The sequence below is a fragment of the Pipistrellus hanaki genome (genome assembly GCF_964339955.1).
Source record: "Pipistrellus hanaki genome assembly, chromosome: 9".
NCBI classification, from domain to species: domain Eukaryota; kingdom Metazoa; phylum Chordata; class Mammalia; order Chiroptera; family Vespertilionidae; genus Pipistrellus; species Pipistrellus hanaki.
Window position 1 is genome coordinate 74,890,139 of NC_140511.1, and position 16,909 is coordinate 74,907,047.

At 40.7% G+C, this 16,909-nt stretch overlaps 1 protein-coding gene across 1 annotated transcript; it reads right to left on the bottom strand.

The window, feature by feature from the left end:
* Nucleotides 1-264: 264 nt before the first annotated feature.
* Nucleotides 265-16,556, bottom strand: PRRG4 (proline rich and Gla domain 4). Its single transcript, XM_084894593.1, has 6 exons — nucleotides 16,126-16,556; nucleotides 15,677-15,801; nucleotides 12,724-12,887; nucleotides 11,216-11,264; nucleotides 9,793-9,925; nucleotides 265-4,166 (listed from the first exon to the last, which is right to left on the bottom strand). Exons 2-6 carry the CDS (start codon nucleotides 15,777-15,779, stop codon nucleotides 3,932-3,934), a joined length of 684 nt encoding a protein of 227 aa, XP_084750719.1. The 5' UTR covers nucleotides 15,780-15,801; nucleotides 16,126-16,556; the 3' UTR covers nucleotides 265-3,931.
* Nucleotides 16,557-16,909: the final 353 nt, after the last annotated feature.

Below are 16,909 nucleotides of genomic sequence, written 5' to 3' on the forward strand. Positions count from 1 at the left end.
CATTACTATAGCCTCTTTTGATTTTTAAATTATGTATAAATATAGGTGACAGAAATAAATTCAGTTTTAAAAAGTAATATATAATAAAATTGCCTCAAACAATAAATTAAATATTAAAACCATGTTAAAGAGAATAGCACTTTCACAACTGCAACTAAATTGTTTAACAGAATGCTGGCCCCACTGGGCGAAAGATATATACAGCAACACCATCTGTAAACGTTGTTTTGTTTTGTTTTTTAAATATATTTTATTGATTTTTTTTTTTAAGAGAGGAAGGGAGAGAGATAGTTAGAAACATCAGTGAGAGAGAAACATCGATCAGCTGCCTCCTGCACACTTCCTACTGGCTATGTGTCCGCAACCAAGGCACATGCCCTTGACCCGAATCGAACCTGGGACCCTTGAGTCTGCAGGCCGATGCTCTATCCATTGAGCCAAACCAGTCAGGGCTGTTTTGAAAACATGTATTGTGTTGTTCACATTTAATTTATATTGTTATATGCCACTGAGTGAGGAAAAAGTATATTTAATTGAAACAAACAATAAATATTTACTTAGAATAAAGTTCATTCACATGTTTGAAAAGTGTTTGTAATAGGAAATCCATTAAAACCAAAACATAATCAAGGCTGTGGGGAAAATGTTCATTAAAAAAAAAATACTGATACATTTGTACTGGGTTGCCTTAAGTTCTTAACCTATAGGGAAAACATTTTTAAACAACAAAAAATGGTGAAGAAATCACACAATTCAGAAGATTGAAGGCATCAATCTGTCATACATGTTCCAAAATGTCATACTGGCAATCTACAAAAGAATCTAGTTTAAAAAATACATAAATTCTAGACACTCTTTTAATAGTGTAAGCACTGTATGCAACATTTCAAATCAAGCTAATAATTAATTCACATTCCATTAGATCAAAAACAATATGAATGATATGAACTTGAGCTTTTGAATAGCAGCACTAATAAACCTTTTCTTGTTAAAGATTCTCTTGTACATACTGGAGAAGTGTACACACACAAAAAGTATCTGATAAAAAGAAAAAAATGATTAGAATTTTACAGGCCAAGGGAAAACCAAAGACACAGAGGACACTTTTGTTCTACTTCTTATTGTTCTGACAGTTTCACCCACCCTGTTTTTACACAGAGGGAATATTATTAACAGATGTAAAACTTTCACATAGTCAAATTTTGTGCTCTCTTTAATTTTTTTTCATTTTGAAAAGGGAATATTCCATGTAGAATTATCTATCTATTTCTCTTTTTCTAGTCCAATTTCCTTTTTTATACCCATATTACATTCATTTCCTGATTAGAATAGAGGGGGAAACACCTATTTAAACAGAAAACTTTGTGTCAAAGTAGATTTAATGGTTAACACTAATCAGTTACCTAGGGAAGAACCACAAACAAAACAAATTAATCAAACAAACAAAAATATCCACCAAAAATACAACAGGAATAGGAAAGGGTGGATATATGTCAGAAATATATGTCAATAATTTTACATTGAGATATTTTCCTTTCAAACATTATAAGCATTTGTGAATTATGGCCGATGCTCTATCCACTGAGCCAAACCACCTAGGGCTCATATACTAGTATATACTTTTATATACAGGTACATATATTGCATATGACAAATGCTTATAAATTCCTCACATAGATTTAGAATCAAGCAACAAGACCCCTGGATTTCATTATTTGAGACAGTATAATTCTACAGTTTCAAAGTGGGCCTAGAAAAGTGTGCTTGCTCATTCTAAACCTAGCTCTCACCAATATGTTAGATTTTGGGCTAGTTAGCCTATGCCTTAGTCTGTTACAAAGTGAACAAAAAGTAGAGTTTGCCTCTGACCTGTTCAAGTAAGTGCAAAGTGCAAGGTGCAAAGTTACATGAGAAAAAGTGCTTATTTGTAAAAGTCAAGTTATGACTAACAGTGAAATTTTTATAGGTAATACAGAAAGCTCTATAAGGACCACTTTTCCTAATTGTATGTAAATGTTACTAGATTATTTCTTTTGACAGACAAGCAAACCAAGAGTCACAAGAATCTATAATAAAAAGGATAATGCCTTTGGTAGTCTGTAATGGTGAAGGTATTGATTTTATGTGCCTTAAGATCATGCTGTCTTAAAGGAGAGACACATACACATATGGTAACATGACTTATACTTTCTAAACATTCAATTTGGAAGGAATTATCCAAGTCTGTAAAAATTGTAAAACAAAATACAATTTTACAAATGATCTTTTAATAGAAAAAATGCAATGCTTGGTAAAAGCATAAAGAACAAAATTTCTATTTCTCAGGAGTATGTTATATTTCTTTGTCTTTTGTGTGTGTGTGATTCTGGATCTCTTTATTACATGTAGGAGTTGTATTTCTTGAGCTCCTGCAAAGAGGAAACAAATTACACATACATACACACCCACCTGCATACATTTGTGCACACAGATTTACTCCAGACGTTTATAGCTTATATACAACATTCTTTTTTGCTTGTTTGTTAATCCTCACCCAAAGATTTTTCTTCTATTGATTTTTAGAGAGTGGGAGGAGGAAAGACAGAAACATTGATTGAAGGCACATCAATTGGTTGCCCTCTGCATGGGCTGGGGATTGAGCCTGCAACCAAAGTACATGGCGTTGACTGGAATCAAACTTGGGACCTTTCAGTTTTCGGGCCAACACTCTAACCACTGAACAAACCAGCTAGGGCAACTCTACTACATTTTTAAGGAGGACTGGTCACAAATAGGATTAGAAGGAGAGAAAAAGTATATGTTAAAATGGTTACTGATGGTGTTTTGTGTCCAGACATTAAGAGATACAAGGTAACTTTAACCAATATTATATTTTAGTAGCAGAAAAGTAAAGTACTTTTTCTATATTTTCAAGCTATTATTTAGGAAAAATCAACACATTTTCAAATAAATAATTACATATAGTTATATAGAGATAATTCTATATAATAAAAGTGTAGTATGCAAATTGTCCCCTCAACTGGAGTTCTTCTGGGAGTTTGACTGGGGGAGGACCGGCCGGTGGAAGGGAGGGAGGCCCAAGCTGGCAGCCGGCAGCCACTAGGGACCCTACCAGTGTGTGAATTTTGTGCATTGGGCCTCTAGTTATCAATAAAATAGGTTAGTAATCTACTTAGTGATATGGGTGACTTTATCAAATTCTAGCCACTCCTAGATTTGAGGCCCGTTTATTTATTTGTTAGTAAAACAACTCTTGCAAATCCTTGATATTACAATCCTCTAAAGATCTAACTCCCTAGTAAGTGTTTTTCTGTTTTGTTTTTAGAGAAAACTACTGATCCCACTCATAATGAAACATGACTGATAGCAAGAATTAACAACTAAAACTGGCAAAATACAGTGAATGCCATTTTATAATTTAAAATGTAAAATCAAGTGATTATGCTAAGGCCATCAATTTATAATGAAATATCAAATTCTTTTAAGTTTTACAATCAACAAGAAAGCCTAATAAAGAGTGGGCCCAATATTATGACAAGATAATCTAATAATAATGAATTCTTTAAAAATATTCAACACAAAAAATCTACAACCTTTATCTATACAAAGGATACAGATATTTCATCAGTTCTACTTATGACATCCACACTAGAAATTTTTTTTTTTGGAACATTAAAATAAATAAGAAAAAAAGTGCTCTCTTCTTAACTGCAAAGATATGGAGTCCAAGCTTCTTATCAGGTTGATAATGATCAGGTTCAGGTTCAAGATGCCCACAGAACTTCTGTGGTGTAGTACTCATGCTTATTCCTCCTTTTCTTCTTGCAGTTTGTCATAAAGGGCTGAAGTGATGTGTCTTTATGGTTCGGGAAAAATGAACCATTTAAGTACATAACATGAATCTCCTGTACCGCCAAGATGGAAAGTGAGCTTAGTGAGATGGGAGTGACAGAGACTTTTTAAACACCCTAAACCCTTTTGTTGGCCCAGGATATGGCGGTGGTGGCGAAATGCTGTGTTTTCTGGTCAGTGCCACGGCCTGTTCATAAGAAGGTAACCCTGTGTCCTCCACTGCGGGTGGTGATGGAGACAAGACAGCCTCCTCTGGTCTTCTGAAAATGATGGAGGGGGTGTGCCTTCCTCTTCTTACGTAGGTGGCTGAAGAACTAAACAGAGACACAGCGTTTATGTCTAGAAAAGGCAGCAGTTTTAGTTTAAGATGGCAACATTTGAAAATCCAACTGATTAATTTTATAAAAATTGAACCTAATTCTAATATATAAAGAGCCAGCGTCCGTAACGTCCAAAATGACCGAACGGACGACCCAACGCCAGGCTGAGCATGCAGCAGGATCCAGTGGGTGGGGACTGGTGAGCAGGCTGAACTGCTGACCTCTCGGTCCCTCCTGGGATGCTGGTGCCACATGACCTAGCACTGACTGCTGCTGCGGTCGGTGGACATTGTGGCAACCTAGCACTGATTGCCACCGCCAAGGCGGGTGCAATGGAATTGGTCGGGGGAGGGGGGCCTTCCGTTGCCCCATGATTACCCTGCAGATGGAGGCCCAGGCCACCGGCTGGGGGCTCCATGATTGCCCTAAAGAGGGAGGCCCACACTACTCAGCCAGCGGTGGTGGGTGGGGCCTCCCTCTGTGGGGCGATCAATCACAGGGCTCCCAGACTGCGAGAGGGCGCAGACCAGACTGAAGGACCCCCCAATCCTGAGTGCATGAATTTCGTGTACTGGGCCTCTACTTTATTAATATAACAACAGGTTTCTAACAACAGAAAGAGTCTTTCTTGGTCTAATGGAAAGATCAAAAGCTTTAAAGTCAGACATGGGGGTGAAGCTGGACCCTGTCATTTCTTAGTCATGTGCCCAAAGGCAAGTTAACCTAACTCAGTCTCCTCCTCTGTAAAGGGGGAATAAAAGCTACCTCTACATAAGGACTGAAAATTTCCCTGCTAATTTCCCTGGATGAAAACTTTCTCAGTATGGTGTGAAACCAAACCCAGGTTTTGAAAGGCAGCTCAACGCCAAGTCAAGGAATCCAACGCCACCGATAATCACAACAGCTGATGCCTGTCTGTTTCCTTTGTCCCCTCCCTCAGTCCTGCTGCCTGATGGGTAAGATTCCTTCTAAGCACTTCTTTTATCACATCACTCTTCTCTGTAAAAAGTCTAACCTCAGCGTTCTTTCTTTCTTTTTTAATATGTTTTTTTTAATATATATTTTATTGATTTTTTTACAGAGAAGGAGAGAGGGATAGAGAGTTAGAAACATCTATGAGAGAGAGACATGGATCAGCTGCCTCTTGCACACCCCCTACCGGGGATGTGCCCACAACTAAGGTACATGCCCTTGACCGGAATCGAACCTGGGACCTTTCAGTCTACAGGCTGACGTTCTATCCACTGAGCCAAACCGGTTTCAGCTTTAATATGTTTTTATTGATTTTTTACAGAGAGGAAGGGAGAGAGATAGAGAGTTAGAAAAATCAATGAGATAGAAACATCGATCAGCTGCCTCCTGCATACCCCCTACTGGGGATGTGCCCGCAACCAAGGCACATGCCCTTAATCGGAATCTATCCCGAGACCCCTCAGCCCACAGGCCGATGCTTCATCCACTGAGCCAAACCAGCTTCAGCCTGTAGCATTCTTTCCATTGAATGGAGTTCTAACATAAGTGCCTCCTTTTCAAAGCCTCCCTATTCTGGCCTCGCCCTGTTTGTTATAGTTCTCTGCTCTTGCCGAGGTAGTCTCTTTAACACTCCTCAGTATGTGCAATGAATTCTGTCCCATCTCTGTGCTTTCACTGGTATGGTTTCCTTCCTCAGATCATGTCTTTTTCCCACTCCACTGATCTAAACTCAACAATTAAAAAATATATATATATGGCCTAGTTCTAGTCCTACCATTTTCACAAAACTTTGTCAGCTACACCAGCCAATGAAAACTGAAATGCAATATGGGTCTGATGTTTTGAACCTACCTTTTCCCTCCTCACTTGTAAATTACAAAATGGTAATTTGAACATTAGTAAATGGATCTGTTTAGACTGTGAAGCTGGCTAATTTATGCATAAATTAACCTCCTACAGTTATGGCTAACAAGATGATTAAAATTCATAGGTAATCCCCAACCTCTAGTCAATATTTACAATATCCTTCCCAACGAGGCAGTTTAGCAGACTCAAAACTGTAAACTTTTCCAAACCAAGTAAGTCAATTTGCACCTTAAAACACCCTTTCCTTCAGAGCTAAGAATTAGATCTGAAATTGGAGGGAAGGAGAGAAGAAAAAGATCTGTGTAAATCTAGGAACTGGATAATCAGCCCTTCAATAATTGAGAGGTGACTGAGATCATTACACCTTTACTTAGAGAGCTAGACACAATTCCTCCTCTGTCAGAAATCTGGAATTTTTTCACGGTAGGCTAGTCACTTGCCACATTCACTAGCTTGTAACAAAAATTCCTATCTGTTTGCTTAGAGAAAACAGATGTTTTATTTGAACAAATAAAATTTTCCACGTAAACTTTCAGAACTTGAGATATAGAAACAATATAGTAACTGCATCAAAGCCACTAAATATCTATATAGCTATTTCTTACATACGTTTTAGATGAGTGAAATCAGAAAGTATGCACCAATAACATCTCAAATAAATGGACATCATATTACACCTATTTTACTCCATAAAATAAGAAACTAAGAAATGAAAAGATCTTGTTTCCAATTTCTTGGTATGTTTTTACAGAGGAATGAGACAAACGTTTCTGACAAGGATCTTATTTTTCACTCCTTTCTCTTTTCAAATATTTCCTCACCCTTACCCCATTTCAGACTTGCAAAATATAGAAAGAAAACAAATAACTCTGCTGGAAGAATTTCTTGGGACAACAGATGAAATGTACTTTAGTAAGTGTCTGAAAGTTAATCCCAACAAAGGAGAATACTTTGTAAACCTAAAATTTAGTCCCCTAAAATGCAGAGGGTCACTGTGAGGGTTAAAGTGAGACAACAGATGTAAAAGTGATCTGTGAACCGTACAGCACTATACTGAACTAACATAAAGTGTAACCATTTTTTTTTTTTTTAAAAAGCTGACATTTATGAGCCTTCTTGTATTCTTTTGAAGGACCAGGGTTTTTAATTTTTTATTTTAATACTTGGAAATACTTTGTTAAATAAGGAAAATTAATAGACGTCATACAGCATAAAAGATGGTGACTTAAGAAAAATTAAATCAGCCGAAACCGGTTTGGCTCAGTGGATAGAGTATCAGCCTGCAGACTGAAAGGTCCCAGGTTGGATTCCAGTCAAGGGCATGTACCTTGGTTGTGGGCACATCCCCAGTAGGGGGTGTACAAGAGGCAGCTGATCGATGATTCTCTCTCATCCATGTTTCTAGCTCTCTATCTCTCTCCCTTCCTCTATAAAAAATCAATAAAATATATTTTTTTTAAAAAGAAAAAAAAATTAAACCAATTCTCCTTACATTCTCTCACTGCTCAGACATTTGCAGGATTTACAGAATTCTGTCTGACACACTCCTTAGTTCATGCCCACAGGTCATATAAATGCCCAGGAAGCTTTTTGGGGAGTCCAGTTTGGGGACAGCATTACAATTTATTTATTTTTATTTTTATTATTATTATTTTAAAATATATTTTCTTGATTTTTTACAGAGAGGAAGAGAGAGATAGAGAGTTAGAAACATCGATGAGAGAGTCATCGACCAGCTGCCTCTTACATACCCGCTACTGGGGATATGCCCGCAACTAAGGTACATGCCCTTGACCAGAATCGAACCTGGGACCTTTCAGTCCGCAGACCTACGCTCTATCCACTGAGTCAAACCGGTTTCGGCAGCATTACAATTTATGTCGCCCTTGTCCTCTGCCCTCTTTGCTGGCATGTCTCCTGTCTGCACCCTTTCTGTGGGCATCCTTACAGGCCCAGTCCTTTGCCTTCTGTTCTTTCATCTCACTCAGAAATAGCCTATTCTTATGGCTTCAGCTTTTATCTTCCAACAGATGAATCCTAATTCTGCTTCTGTTGTCCTAAACTCTGACTTTAACAATAATGGAAAAAATTTTATTGTGATAAAATACATATAACTTAAAATTTGCTATATTAGCCATTTTTATGTATACAATTCAGCAGTATTAATTATATTCACAATGTTCCGTAATCATCACTATTATCTAATATCCATAACCTTTTCATCACCTGGTCAACATCATGCGTTTGTTCACTTCATTTGAAAGTGTAAATAGGGATATATAAGCACCAATTTTGAATAGTTTGTTTAGTATCTGGTGCTTTTTAAATTAACATTCTATGCTTACTCATCTATATTTACTGAGAAGATAATATAGAAGCTAATAACTTTTTATTCCTATAAGTACGTTGAGGTTCTATTATGTAAAAAGCAGTACTTGTTTAGTACTGCTTTTATGAATATTCATGAAACTTTATTATCTTCACGTGGTAACCATTTTATTTTATTAATTTGTATTTGATTTTAATTCAGTAAAAATAATTGAATTTAAAACCTAGTTATTCTTTTTCTACTTGGGTAGCCACACATCACTGTGACTCATAGTAAACTATGGGCCTTCTTGCCTCCAGAAAGAATGTGGAGACACTGGTATCTGCCTCCTGCTCAAGAAGGAAACCCTGCCTGGCACGCAGCGTGGTTCAGCGGTTGAACACCGACCTATGGAGGTCAGGGTTTGATTCCTGGTCAGGGCACACGCCCAAGTTGCGGGCTCGATCCCCAGTGTGGGGCATGCCGGAGGCAATTGATCAATAATTCTCTCTTTAAAAAAAAAAATATATTGATTTTTTACAGAGAGGAAGGAGAGAGAGATAGAGAGAGCTAGAAACATCAATGAGAGAGAAACATAGATCAGCTGCCTCTTGCACACCCCCTACAGGGATAATTCTCTCTATCATTGATGTTTCTATCCCTGTCTTCCTCTCTAAAATCAAGTAAACATTTTTTTTTTATTTTTTTTTTTTTTACAAAGGAAACATTGAAACTTTAAGCTGACATTTGTGAATCTTCTTGTATTCTTTTGAAGGACCTTAGACACAGCATTTTAAAGTTTTTTATTTGTGTTAAATTAGGCAACCAAACAATCATATACTAGAGGAAACTGAGGACACATGACAACTAAATGCAATGTACTATCTTGATTGGCTCCTAGAGCAAAAAGAGGACAATAATGGGAAATTTGGTGAAATCTAAATAAGGTCTAGAATTTAGTTAATATTAATGTACCAATCTTGCTTTTTTAAACTTTTATTTATTTATATCTTGTTAGTGCTCACCCAATGATATTTTTCCATTGATCTTTTAGAGAAGGAAAAACAGAGAAAACATCAATTAGTTCCCTCCTTCATGTTCCCCCAACCTTGGCCTAGGCCCAGAAAGAACTTGCATTCTGCATCCGAAGTACATGCCCTTGACCAGAATCAAACCTGGGACCCTTTGGTCTGCAGGCCGATGCTCTATCCACTGAGCCAATCCGGCCAGGGCCCGATGTTGTTTTATTAGTTTTATAAATATACTATGATAACATAAGCTGTTAACTATGAGGGAAACTGGTTGAAAGATATATGGTACTTCTCTGAACTACCTTTGTCACTCTCCTGTATATCTAAAATTATTCCAAAACAAAAAGTTTATTTAAAAAACAGGCAGCCATTTTAAATCTACTTTAAAATAACAGTACAGAATTGTGTAACAATGAATGAAATACTTTCACTTGGTACTTACCCTGGATGGCCTTGCTGGTTACACTTAGTGATACAAAGATAGTAACCAAGTAATCCAAAAATAACCAAAAATACTCCAGCGGCAATTAGTCCAGTCAGAAGGCCCAAAACGTCAATTTTCTCTCTGTTACCACCTTAAGAAAAATCATTAAAATAACATAAATGTAACACCTGAAAAGCCCTATTTGTGATTTCAATAAATTTAACCCTCAGTTTAAGCACAGTATTAAGCATCAAATAATTAATTTAAAAAAAATCTTTGTGCTATACATATGATCTAAAGAATTTTAAACAACACTTCCTGAAAGTCCTAGTTATGGTTTTGTTTATTTATTTATTTATCTTAAATATGTTTTATTGATTTTTCACAGAGAGGAAAGGAGAGGGATAGAGAGCTAGGAACATCGATGAGAGAGATACATCGACCAGTTGCCTCCTGCACACTCCCCACCGGGGATATGCCCGCAACCAAGGTACATGCCCTTGACCAGAATCGAACCTGGGACCTTTCAGTCCGCAGACCGATGCTCTCCAGGGATCCTCAAACTTTTTAAAGTGGGGGCCAGATCACGGTCCCTCAGAGAGCTGGAGGGCCAGACTATATGAACTACTAATTCCTACTGTAACACCTCGGCTGCGCTCACTGCCCAAAAAACCTGGCGGGCCGGACCAGACTCCTCTGCGGGCCGCATGTGGCCCGAGGGCCGTAGTTTGAAGACCCCTGCGAGCCAAACCGGTTTCAGCTGGTTTTGTTTATTTTAAATAGGTCATATTACATGTATAATATTCAAGACTAAGCGGGATAAACATAAACTTTGTTTCACTAGGCTCACTTTGATATTAACTATAAGATAAATGTATTGAGCAACTCTAGTTAGCTGTGTAATATAGTCTCCCTATAAGCTTGGGCCCTATGTAAGAGGAATGAAAGACTAGCTGGCAAAAAACCTACCTGACTAAAAGCCAACTAGAGATGATCCATATACTAGTAGGTAAAAGACAGGATCATCCCTCTCTAGAAATTACTTCATTTTACCTAACCAGCTTAACTTACCTAGCAACATATGACTCCCATTCACTTGTAATGGTAAAAATAAAAAGACAAAACAATTAAAACAGTTTAACTACTTGAAAGCAATGGAGTACAACTTTTACTCTCTGCAAGTCTTGACTTAGCTGAGCTGTTTAAAGCAGCTTTAAGCCTATTATCTCATTTCCCGAGTATCTCACCAAACTTGATTTTCATTGTACAAATAGACGAATGGGGCCTTTCTATCTTAGATAGCCCAGTGTATAATTGAGAAATTTCCCTTGAATTTACAAGGTAAGTGTGTTGAGCAACAACCAAACTCAAATAACGAAACTAAATGTATTATAGAAGGAAGGGTGTGGGAAAAACATTATTTAATCAATTCTTGTCTTACCTGATTTTGCGGTTGGTCCTTTAATGGAATAGTCCTGCCAAAATGCCAGCTAAGAGAAAGATAAATTTTCCAAGTCAATTTCATTTATTTCTTTTTCTTTTTTTTTTTATTAAATTATCATCTCTGTACACATGTCAATTTCATTTCATTGTCATTTTATTCGGTCCCCAATGACCTACTGTGGGCAGGAAATTTTTGGCATGTACCACAGGTAGGATACCAGTTCATTCAAGCTAGAGGGTGTGATTCACTCTGATTAAAGCACCAGCACGCACTACCGTTTCTCCCAGCTCTGGAATGGTCAGGGCATTATTGCCAGTGCCACCTCGCCACCTATTCCCTGCTATTCGCCCTTCACCTGCCCAGAGCGCCCACTCAGGCATCAGAGAAACTATTGCATTGCAGAGTCAGTGAAAGTGCCAAAGGTAGAAGCTGAGGCAGGAGATTAATTTTTTAAAAGGAGTCTGAATTTTTCGACCCTAAGTAGGCCCTCAGTTTGCTAGATTTTTTATTGCAAGGTATTTCAAGATTTAGAAAGACATCCCCAAGGCTGTTTAAGTTCAGTGTCACTTGAGAGAATGGGAGCGGTTTTAAGGAACCATGATAAAATTACAAGATGGGCTTGTGAAAGACAGAATAAAACCTCACCAGGCACCCTTACAAGGTGTAGACTCGGTTTTCCTGCTCTAATACAGGCAGCAGATTATTAGCCCGGAGGCTGGGCACAGTTTTTTGGGGAAAAAGAACTACATTCCATTAAAACCTGCACTTGAAGGAAACCAAGTGAGGTTCTTATTGACCGAAGAGTAAAATGGAACTTTTGAGGAAGGGAAAAAGGAGCTGGGGTTATTTAATCTACAAAAGTAAAGAATTTGGGTCACTTAACATTCTTCAGGAATATGCCAGGCTATAACAAGGCCGGCGCTGTCTCTGTTTTGGGCCTTCACGAGATGAACAGATGGGACTTAGTTATATTCTAAGGGAGAACATCTAAAAGTTTCGCCCTTAAATTTACACAGTTATGCCAAACAACAAACTCCTGAGTTCAGGACTATCTATATTTGTACCTTCAGGCTCCAGCAGAGCCCTCAGCACACAGGAGGTTGCCAGTACTTGAAGTATAAATACAGTCACCCAGAAGGTTAGGCCACTGTCAGAAAACCCTGCTCAGAGCCTTGGGTTGAAGCCTGTGCTAGGGAACTCACTGGAATTATATCCTGACGCTTCATTCATTCTGCTTCATGATTGTTTTTGAAGATAATAAACATTCAACACACAAAAGGATAGCAGAATCGATCGTTTGCTGATTACTTTAAGCCCAGCTAATGAAGCATAAAGCCAAGTCTGAAGCAAAAGCTAACTCGCTTTTTTTAAGAAAGTAGAAAAGAGGTAACAGATACAGAATCCTAATTGTATTTAAAGCATTAAATCTCTACTGACTGCAAGGGCCATTTTCTTAAGTACGATTTAATAAGTTCCCAGACAATGAACATCATTAACCGAATTACCGTTTTATCTTCATCCACAAAAATCTCTCTGGCTTCTTCATAATTGCAGAGTTCTTCGACGCACTCTCTTTCTAGGTCACCTGGCGTGAAGAGCTCCAAATCAAACCTGTTATAGAGCAGGTGTCTGTGCATGAAAGAGCTGGCTTCTTCTTTGGATGTAAATACTAATAAAGAAACAAAGATTTCAAATACTGATAACAGTAAGAAAGAAAATTCCTATTTAAATTATGAAAAGAGTGAATCGTTCTCTTGACATAGCTAAATTACACCAAACTTTCTTGTGTGGTCTTCAAAGCTGCCGAAAGGAAATATAAGTAAAAATAATTCTATCAGCTGAAGCAATTGGTAGATATAGTCTGGTGTTACTCAGCTTGACATGGGTTTAAAATACTACACCAGCTGAAACCGGTTTGGCTCAGTGGTAGAGCGTCAGTCTGCAAACTGAAAGGTCCCAGGTTCAATTCCAGTCAAGGGCATGTACGTTGGTTGCGGGCACATCCCCGGTAGGGCGTGTGCAAGAGGCAGCTGGTGGATGTTTCTTTCTCATCGACGTTTCTAGCTCTCTATCTCTCTCCCTTCCTCTCTGTAAAAAATCAATAAAATATATTTAAAAAAATAAAATAAAATAAAATACTATACCAGCAATGCAGTACCTCAAAGCCTGCCTAACTTAGCTATAGCTACATGAAATCTAGTTTCAGGAAGGAGAATCTGAAATCTGCTTCTGTATTGCTACTTCTCAGATTTGCCCAGATCTTCTCATTTTATTGACTAAAGAGCGGTGCCAAATTTCTCGTTGTCTGTCTTCTGTTCGAATAGCTTGTTATCTGAGTTATAAAAATATCCCTATCTTCCGAATGGCACTCAGCAAGGCTACTTTCAACTTGAAAGGAATACAAGAGAGGAATAAACATGTTTTATTGTTCCTGAAGTGATATTTATGCCAGTACAAATCCTCACCCAGAGGCTGTTTGCCATTTCCCTGAGTGTGAAAGTTCCAATTCGGTCAGTGCCTTATCTAGCTTTTCCCTGCCTCCCTTACAGTCTTAGGAGCAATCCTGCCTTTTATTGTTTGGGCTCCAAGTAACCCAGAACGTGCTTACACTTGAAAGAAGCAAACTTCCTTGGTCTGGATCATCCTGAACTTCCACGAGAGATTCTGTGTTCCCTCTGGCCTTCGCACTTTGGATCTGCCTCCTCAGACCCTCTGGCCATCTCCATTTCTCCTGCCTTCGACCATTCTAGGAGGCTCTCTGTGCATTTCACCATTTCAGACGCACCAATCTCTTCCTCTCTCCTGTCTCCCCAGGTTTTCTAAGTGAATTCCTTTTAGGCCACTGGCCTTTATCAGAAGTTAGCTGTAGGTTTTCCCAGTTACTTTTCATATTCCCATTTAGTATGTATCTTTTCATGTATCTCATTTGCATATAGAGAGCATTGGCTTCTGTGCCACACAACTCTCCTAAGACAGTTACTGCTGCCCACTATCCCCTACTCTGTGGTCTCGGTGCTGCCTCTGAGTTCATGGAGACTTCCTGTTTCCACCCCGCCTCCCAGATCAATGAAGAGGCCCTCCAGGGCAAGGATGACAGTCTTTCATTTCTACCTCTCCAGTGCCTAGCATAGGGCCTGGCACAGAGTATGGTTAATAGAGTGGCTGATAACTGAACAAGTTGGCTTTTTAAACATAGTGGATTCCTCTTTTCCATTTCCCACAGATATCGCCAGCCTTTTGCATTCAAGTATGACCTCTAAATTCCTCGAGTTTGTGATATTTTTGAGAGTGTCTTCTTGACTGTTATTGTGTGCACAGATGAATACATTCACAAGGCTTCTGGGGATCAGCTTCTGGTCCCACTGAGAAGGGATCATCAACCTCATACGTGAGTGAACTTGCCAGTACACATATGCTACAACTTGGGAGATACCAAGAAGGATCTCCTTCCAAAATCTGTCCTTTTAAAGCCACGAGCTAGCCTGTCCAATTGCCTAGAATTCTGATATCAGGGTTCTCTCTCTCCCTCGCCCTCAGATGGTTTAACACACTAAGCTGTATTAATCATTAATAAGTCATCCAGGAGTATTAGTGTAACAGATCCTTCCCAAATGAAAAGGAGCTGAGAGTAGGATTTGAGAAGGGAGAAGGGACAGGAATGTGTGGGCAATCAGATCCAAAGTACTAGCACTGGGTAGGGAAGCACAATGACAAGGCAGGGAGAAGGATGCTGGGAGCCAAAGCATTTCCTGCCTTTTCTGTTTTTCTGTTTTTGTTTTTGCTTTTCTATGTTAGGCTCTTAAGACATGGGCAGGAACCAGTCTTTTATGACCAGGAACCCACAAGATGTGAAAATATAGGTTAGGAAACACCAAACCTAATCTCACAACCATTCGATTATATCCAGAGATTTGACAATCAGAAAGGACCTCAGAGATCATTTCACTCCTCATCCCCATGACTTCACAGATGAAGAAATTCAAGCCAAAGGGCATCAAGTTACTTGCCTCTGTTCTCAACAAATCCAGACCGGATCTTGAACTCTCTGTCTTTCCAGGAAGAACAACTCATTATGCCTCATTATGCTCATTATAATTACCACATAGCCTCACATAATAAAAAGAAAAGAAAAACGGCACGCACTGATTTTAGAAGTTGAAATAGGTACTCCATTCAGGTTAACCACAAACCAGTTCTTAAATGTGCGTGTGCGTGTGCGTGTGTGTGTGTGTGTGTGTGTGTGTGTAATCAAAAGTAACTCAAAATCAGTTTGTATACATTGCACTTAACAAACCACCACATTACCAAATAAACCACAAATTAAACTAAAGAATATTTTAGCGCTCCAATGATCGACGAGGGCATGTCATTCCAAATACTACGCTTTCCACTTTGCGATCTACAATAGGCGGCTTGGGGCTCCCAGAGGGTTTTCTGGGAAACCGGAGGCATGCTCACCTTCCTCCCCCGCGTGCCCAGGCTCCTCTGGACCTCTGGTGCAAAGAGGAATCGCGATGGCAGCCACGGGCAGCTGGCTGAGTAGGATCAGAAGCGTCAACATAGTCCAGCAACGGCCCAACACACTGAAACAGAAACGAACAGAAACACACGTCGGAAAAGCCCCTGGCTCAGCACTTTGGGTTTCTGTAGGGCCTGAGTCACGGACCTGTGGCGCTCAGAGCCCCGGACCATTGTTGCCCCGCGCGCGGTTTCGGTCTCCCGGGTCCAATCCGCGCCCTAAAAGCGGCCGCGAAAGTGCCCGGGGCCAAGCGCCGCGCCCCGAGCCGGGCCGCCGCCCGCGCAGGCACCTGCCGTGGCCACGGGCGACCCTGCGCCGCGAGTGGCAATCGGACCCGATCTGCGGAGCGGCCGCCCCGAGCAGCCCACCCCCGCCCGGGCCAGCGCACCTGCGGCTCCGGGCGCATGTCCCCGCCGCTCCCGGGCCGGAGCCCCGCCGCAGGGCAGTGTCTGCGGCCGCCAGACCCCCCGTCTCTGCGCTCGCCCCCCGAATCTTGGCCGCGCTCTCCGCAGGACTGGGAGGCCCCAGCGCTGGGGCCGAGGAAGCGCCTGGGGTCCGCGAAGAAGCGCCCAGATCGGCACGGGGACGAGCGCGACAACTTCCTGCTGGGTCCCGGGAGGCGCGGCGCCGTCTGCGGGAGGAGGCGGCGGCTCCGGGAGCACCTGGCGGCCGCTCCTCCCCGGGGCCGGCCTGCCCGCCGCGCGGCCCATTGGCGGGCGTCTCCCAGGGCTGGCGCTGCGCTTTCGGAGTCGTGAACCTGCTGTCCTGAGCCCTCGGCGAGCCCGGCCTCCGGACTCGGGTTCGGGCCCCGCCTGAACGAGTGGGTGGCTGGTTTATCTCGGTTCTAGACCCGGCTTTTTCTGCGACCTCGGGGTTTTCGGGTTTGGGTTCCACTAGGCTGGGGCGGGGTCTTGTGGTTACCTCGACTCAACATTCCTAAAAGGGTGATCTGGGAACAAGAACAATAATATGCACCAGAGAAAATTCACTTTATTAGTAATATGAAATGGGACAAAACCGGTTTGGCTCAGTGGATAGAGCATCTGGCTGCGGACTGAAGTGTCCCAGGTTCAATTCAGGTCAAGGGAATTGCCTTGGTGGCAGGCACGTCCCAGGCGGTGGGTGTGCAGGAGGCAGCTGATGGATGTTTCTAGCTCTCTATCCCTCTCCCT

Excerpts from the sequence above, each read along its gene's own strand:
- PRRG4 (XM_084894593.1), bottom strand. The coding sequence starts at position 15,779 with ATGTTGACGCTTCTGATCCTACTCAGCCAGCTGCCCGTGGCTGCCATC. Across the intron at positions 11,265-12,723 it reads TTGTGGATGAAGATAAAACG|CTGGCATTTTGGCAGGACTA; the intron begins GTAATTCGGTTA and ends TCTTTCTCTTAG. Across the intron at positions 9,926-11,215 it reads AGGACCAACCGCAAAATCAG|GTGGTAACAGAGAGAAAATT; the intron begins GTAAGACAAGAA and ends ATTTTTCTTAAG.